The sequence below is a fragment of the Brassica napus genome, unplaced genomic scaffold (genome assembly GCF_020379485.1).
Source record: "Brassica napus cultivar Da-Ae unplaced genomic scaffold, Da-Ae ScsIHWf_2387;HRSCAF=3085, whole genome shotgun sequence".
NCBI classification, from domain to species: domain Eukaryota; kingdom Viridiplantae; phylum Streptophyta; class Magnoliopsida; order Brassicales; family Brassicaceae; genus Brassica; species Brassica napus.
This window is the reverse complement of record NW_026015737.1, coordinates 25,201-31,200: the sequence shown is the minus strand read 5'-3', so window position 1 is coordinate 31,200 and position 6,000 is coordinate 25,201. Positions and strand designations below refer to the sequence as shown.

Below are 6,000 nucleotides of genomic sequence, written 5' to 3'. Positions count from 1 at the left end.
GTGGTAGTCTAGTGGCAATCTCTTGGGACTTAGTGTATATCCACATCAGTCCTATGTTCGATTCCCTCTCGTAACTAAATTATCATCACTTGGCCAGTTTGAGTTGGGCTTTGGCCCAAATGATTTACAGGGTGGATCGTATCGTAACAAATGATCGGTTCAATCCCTGACATTCGTTAAAAAGTATTCTAAACTCGGGTCAGGCAATGTGGTAGCCGGACACTTTGCACCACAGTATCCGGCGACCGAGGTCAACTGATTATTTTATAGGGCTTAAAAGTGTAATATTAAATTATATGGTGGCCAATGGGGATCGAAAACCTTATTACTCCTCTCGTTCTCTCTTCTTGTTATAATTTCTTATGTCTTCTCTAGTTTTTTAATGCTTCTCTCGTTCTCTCTTCTCTTTTTATAATCGGCTGTTCAATCTGCCTGATTGATTAGGCCGAGTTATTTTTATTTACTTCTTAAGGATGGACCGGGCTTTGTATTTATAGGCTTTGTTGATAGATGCAATCCCTCTCGAGCAAGCATCAATTCCATTGACAATGGAGGAAAAATGAACCTCTTTCTGTTTGTTAATTTTTGTGTGCTTTTCCACTAATTTTTTAATCTTTACCATGTATAATGTATCTTTCGCATTTCAATTCTTATTGTTAATTTTTTTTATCATTTATACTGTTCCATATAAATCATATTATCTACGTAAACGTTATTTTGTATCTTTTCGAAGTTTTTTTTAATTAATAATTTATATCCGTAAAGATCGAGGTTGTCGAAAATATGTTTTGGTCTGATTGAATAGTTGGTAACGCCTATGTTTAAACCGTATAAGAACTTTTTTAAAAGCGTGATTTATAGATTCTTCATCTACATCGCAACGTGTACAACAGATCACAATCTCACATACTTTAATGTTCTTTATGACCGTTAAATTATCCGATATAATTTACCAAAATTGAATAATAATAAATTTTTTGAAATTGTAATTTCCAATGTAAAATGCAGTAACAAAAAAGGGATAATAATCATAACAATTGTTTTTACAGTAAAACTAAATGAATGTTAAAATTTAATAGCAAGACTATCACAAGCTTTTTTACATAATTAATTATGTGAATAAACACCAATAATTGCAATTTTTACTCAATACATTGTTTTTAGACATAGTGGCAATATTCTAATTAATCTACTTTTTTGTTTAAGATACAAAAAAAAAGTAGTGGAAAGTTGTTTACTATTTATATTTCCAAATATAAATAGTAAACAACTTTATATAAATATAAAGGGAAATATAAATATTCAAATATTTAGGGGGTGTTAAAATCCGGTGTTTTGCCAAACTATTTATATTTCCCTTTCTTTTTCTGGCAACAATAGTAAACAAAAAGTTGCGTGTAATAAAATTGGAAAGGGAAAACAAAACTCCGCAAATTCCTTATTACAAACGCACATAGCTTTGTAATGGTAAAAAAATCTTAACCTTAATATATAAATACAGAGAGACAGACATATCTTCTTCTTCTTGCACCCGAAAAGCCTTTTGTCTTTCTATCTCTACATCTCTCTCCCTTCCTCCTCCTCCCCCTCCTTCTCTCTCTCTCTATCTTAGAACGCGTTCTCAGTACGTTTTTGATTGACGCCATTGAAATTGAGTTAAATCGGTTTGAATCGGATTGAACAGAACCATTATCATTTGTGTTTTTTCGTTTCTGCGGAGAAAAGGGGGCAGGTTCGAGTTATGCCCTCTATTCAAATCGTGCCTATCCTCAGATCTTAGACGAGATTCAGCATCTGGGTTTTCTTAATCTGATTGGTGGGTTTTCGAAAGTTTGATTCTTTTGATCTGAGATTTTGATTCATGTTTTTTGATTCGTTGATCAAACTCCCCGACAGATCTGATGTTCCTAGATTGAATCCGAGTTGCTCTTTTGGTCGTTTCCAGATGTGTTTGATTGATCAGATTCCGAGAATCGATCAAATCTGGAAAAAAGCTTTTATGTTTTTTTTTGAATCTGACATAAGCTTGTGTGTTCGATTTTCTTACAACTTTTTTTTTTCTGTTGTGTCTTTGTGTTGCAGAGGCAAAAATGCAATCCGACAATGGAAAGCTGTTCATCGGAGGGATATCTTGGGACACCAATGAGGAACGTCTCAAGGAGTATTTCAGCACCTTTGGTGAAGTCATCGAAGCTGTGATCTTGAAAGATCGCACCACTGGTCGTGCACGTGGCTTCGGCTTTGTTGTCTTTGCTGATCCAGCTGTTGCTGAGTTTGTTATTACAGAGAAGCATCATATCGATGGAAGATTGGTATGGTTCTCTCATGCTAACACTCTTCTAGGCTTTGATTCTGTACAATGTAACTTGTTTTTGAAGCTTCTTTATGCAATCAAGCCTTGAAATTGATCATATTTATCATGTTTTGTGTTTCTTTCCTTGTTTGATTGTGTTTTTGGGAAGAAGTAAGTTTTAAATTTTTTGTTTTTTTTTTGTAGGTTGAAGCCAAGAAGGCTGTTCCTAGAGATGACCAGAACATGGTAACTAGAAGCAACAGCAGCAGCATCCAAGGATCACCTGGTCCAGGAGCTCGGACAAGGAAGATATTCGTCGGAGGGCTACCTTCCTCCGTCACAGAGAGCGATTTCAAGACCTACTTTGAGCAGTTCGGGACAACAACAGACGTGGTTGTTATGTACGACCACAACACACAAAGGCCTAGAGGTTTCGGATTCATAACTTACGACACCGAGGAGGCCGTTGATAAAGTGCTGCTCAAGACGTTCCATGAGCTCAACGGTAAAATGGTTGAGGTTAAGAGGGCTGTGCCGAAGGAGATGTCTCCAGGTCCAGCTCGTAGCCCTCTTGGTGCTGGCTACAGCTATGGTGTTAATAGGGTTAATAACCTCTTGAATGGATATGCTCAAGGGTTTAATCCGGGTGCGGTTGGTGGCTACGGGCTTAGGATGGATGGCCGGTTTAGTCCGGTTGGTGCTGGGAGAAGCGGGTTTGCGAATTTCGGTTCTGGCTATGGGATGAATATGAACTTTGATCAGGGGTTGCCCACAGGGTTCACTGGAGGTAATGGAAACCTAGACTATGGGCGAGGGATGAGTCCTTACTACATTGGGAACACGAACCGGTTTGGTCCTGGTCCTGCTGTTGGTTGTGAAGGAGGAGGAGGAGGGAACTCGTCCTTCTTCAGTTCGGTTACAAGGAACCTATGGGGAAACAACGGTGGTCTTAGCTATAACAACAACAACAACAACGCTGCAAACTCAAACTCAAACTCCAATACATACATGGGAGGAGGAGGATCAACAAGTGGGAACAACAACACGCTTAGCGGCGGGCCGTTTGGAAACTGGGGTGCTCCTGGAGGTGGAGGTGGAGGAAACAATGCTGTTGGTAACGAGAATGCGAAGTTTGGTTATGGAGGAAACGGTGAATCTGGTTTTGGGTATGCAGCAAGGAGCATAGGGCCTAGCAAGGCAGCACCGTCGTCTTCCTTCTCTTCTGCCTCGGCGGGTTATGATGGAGCAGGACTTGCAGAGTTTTATGGGAATGGTGCAGTGTATAGTGATCCCACTTGGAGATCACCAACTCCTGAGGCAGAAGGGCCTGCTTCTTTTAGCTATGGGATTGGAGGAGGTCCTTCTTCTGATGTGTCAGCTAGAAGTTCATCTCCAGGTTATGTTGGCAGTTACAAGAGACAACCAAACAGAGGTAATTTTGCTTTAACACGTTGATTCTATGCTTAGAGAATGCCATGAGCTAGTTGATAACTAAGGTAATAAAATAGGAATGGTTCTAAATCAACTGTATCTAACTATGTATGCTTAGATTTTGATGATCCTCTTCTATTTTCTGGCTTAACCTTATGCATTGCGCACACCATAGTCTCTGGGAAGTAGAGGAACATGACTGGTCTCATACTGCTCTGAATAGTTTCTCCATTTCTTCGCCTTTGTGATGCAGGAATTGCTACTTAGTACATTCGTTTTTGTTTTACCACGATATATTGTAGGCGAGGCTCCATCAAGGTGAAGGATCTGTTGTGTCTTTTGGCGAATCTTTTAGATTATCTTTCATACAAAGCAAAAGCCCATGAGGACAAAAACTTGATCATATCATCATCAGCTAGAGCTAACCAGAAAAATCCCCTCATGGTTTGGTTTTCTAAATTCATTGGTCCTCCTCTTAGGCTTCTTCTCTGCTTTTTCCCTTTTTTCCTATTTTTGTTTTTTTCTTTCTTTAAATGAGGGACAGTAGAAACTGGTGTCAAGTCTCCGGCGAGGCAGTAATACATAAGAAGAGTTCAAATAAAAACCCAAAAAAGAAAAGAAAACAATGATCCTTCTTCCTTAGTTTTCTTTATTGTCATGTAATGGTTCTTCTTCTTGTTCTTGGGGTTATGTCTTTTAAGGTTTGGTGTTTTGAGGCAGATTGTACTAGAGGTTATATGTTTCTTTTGTTTTTTTTTTTTTTTGATAGTGTGAGATATTGGAAAAGAGGATTTAGCCATTGTAGGGCTTTCGAGAATAAGTCTTTTTATCACTTTGAGATTATTTTCTTCTCATGCTGTTTGTATGTCTTATGCGAACGCAAGCAAAAACTCGTTTTATTATGTTCATGTACTTCTATTTTATAGAAAACTATTTTATATGTTTTATTTATTTCTTTTCTTCTGCTATTTTGGAAATAAATTTTTTCCAGTGAATGACAAAACATTCAAGTTGTATGACATACTCCTTTACCCCTCACACTCAATTTGATTTATAATATGTATGTGAGACAATGATCTTTATATTAAAACTGTAAACCAAGCTATACAATTTGCCTAAACCAAATTCTACATTCTCCAATAGATCACTATGTTTAGTGCTTGAATTAGTTTGGCCAGCGTTAGGACTTTGGCTTGATTTAAAAGTATGATTCGTGAGACTTCTATCTTATTAAAAGAGAATTATAAATATGAACTCACCATAAAAAATACAGCTTATTTACAAGTCAATGCCATTGAAATAATTAATAAATCTACATTTAAATTTTATATATTTTTCTAATTTAATACATAATTTCCTAATTCGAATTCACAACAGATTTATGATAAATCTTAAATTTATTGCACAATAATACTGTATAAACTTTAATATGTAAAGCAAAGGACCTCCTTTCCAAAACAAAGTTCATATAAAATAAATTTCTACATATAATAATGTTAAAGTCAATAAATTAAAATCAAATTAATTTTATAATAATAGAAATACAAAAAATACAATTACTCACTCTGACAAATTACTCGTTTTAACAAGTATAATATAATTTTCTTATTAAAATGCATGATAAGTATTTACATAACAGGTTAGGAAATTAAAAATATAAATATTTAATGTTTTACATAACAGATTATAAATTTAAATATATTTATCATCTACAAAAAAAATATCAAAACATATTAAATACTATTTTTTGCAGATATTTTAATTTTGTGGAAAAAATCACACACATCAAAAAATAAACTAAAACATATTTTCCTTAACTATTATGCTTTGAAATGTCATATTAAACAAATACATAATATTTGAAATTATAAATATATAATATTATTTATATAAAACAAAAAATGTACTTATTAAATGAAAATAAATATTTGTGCGATTACGCGGGTCAAGCTCTAGTTAATTTTATATATTGCGTATCATTGTTGAATGTAGATAGTACACTTCGTATTTATTGAATGTTTGCTTATGACTTTTAGATGCGCAGAGCAGCTAGCTACTGATGTTCTTAATTAATCGTAATAATAATTTAAGAGAAATTCTTGGGTTCACCCACTAGATGAACCTCTAGATTTACCAATCAATAGTGTTCGAATATCAGATATTTGATATCTTTTAAAAAAGAAAATAAAATTAAATATCAAAATTAGATTACATTTCATCAAACACTTTTTTAAACCCTAGAGTTTATGATTTATCCAAGGGTTCAGGGTTTATGA

General features: G+C 35.1%; 1 protein-coding gene across 2 annotated transcripts; it reads left to right on the top strand.

Annotated features, from left to right (window-relative positions):
• Positions 1 to 1,513: 1,513 nt before the first annotated feature.
• LOC125600763 (heterogeneous nuclear ribonucleoprotein 1-like) lies at positions 1,514 to 4,671 on the top strand. 2 transcript variants are annotated; one of them, XM_048773341.1, is made up of 4 exons: positions 1,514 to 1,816; positions 2,083 to 2,312; positions 2,498 to 3,725; positions 3,978 to 4,671. In XM_048773341.1, exons 2-4 carry the CDS (start codon positions 2,091 to 2,093, stop codon positions 3,989 to 3,991), a joined length of 1,464 nt encoding a protein of 487 aa, XP_048629298.1. In that variant the 5' UTR covers positions 1,514 to 1,816; positions 2,083 to 2,090; the 3' UTR covers positions 3,992 to 4,671. The 2 variants fall into 2 exon arrangements, with proteins under 2 accessions (XP_048629298.1, XP_048629296.1); XM_048773339.1 differs by having other exon boundaries at positions 1,515 to 1,816; positions 4,027 to 4,671.
• Positions 4,672 to 6,000: the final 1,329 nt, after the last annotated feature.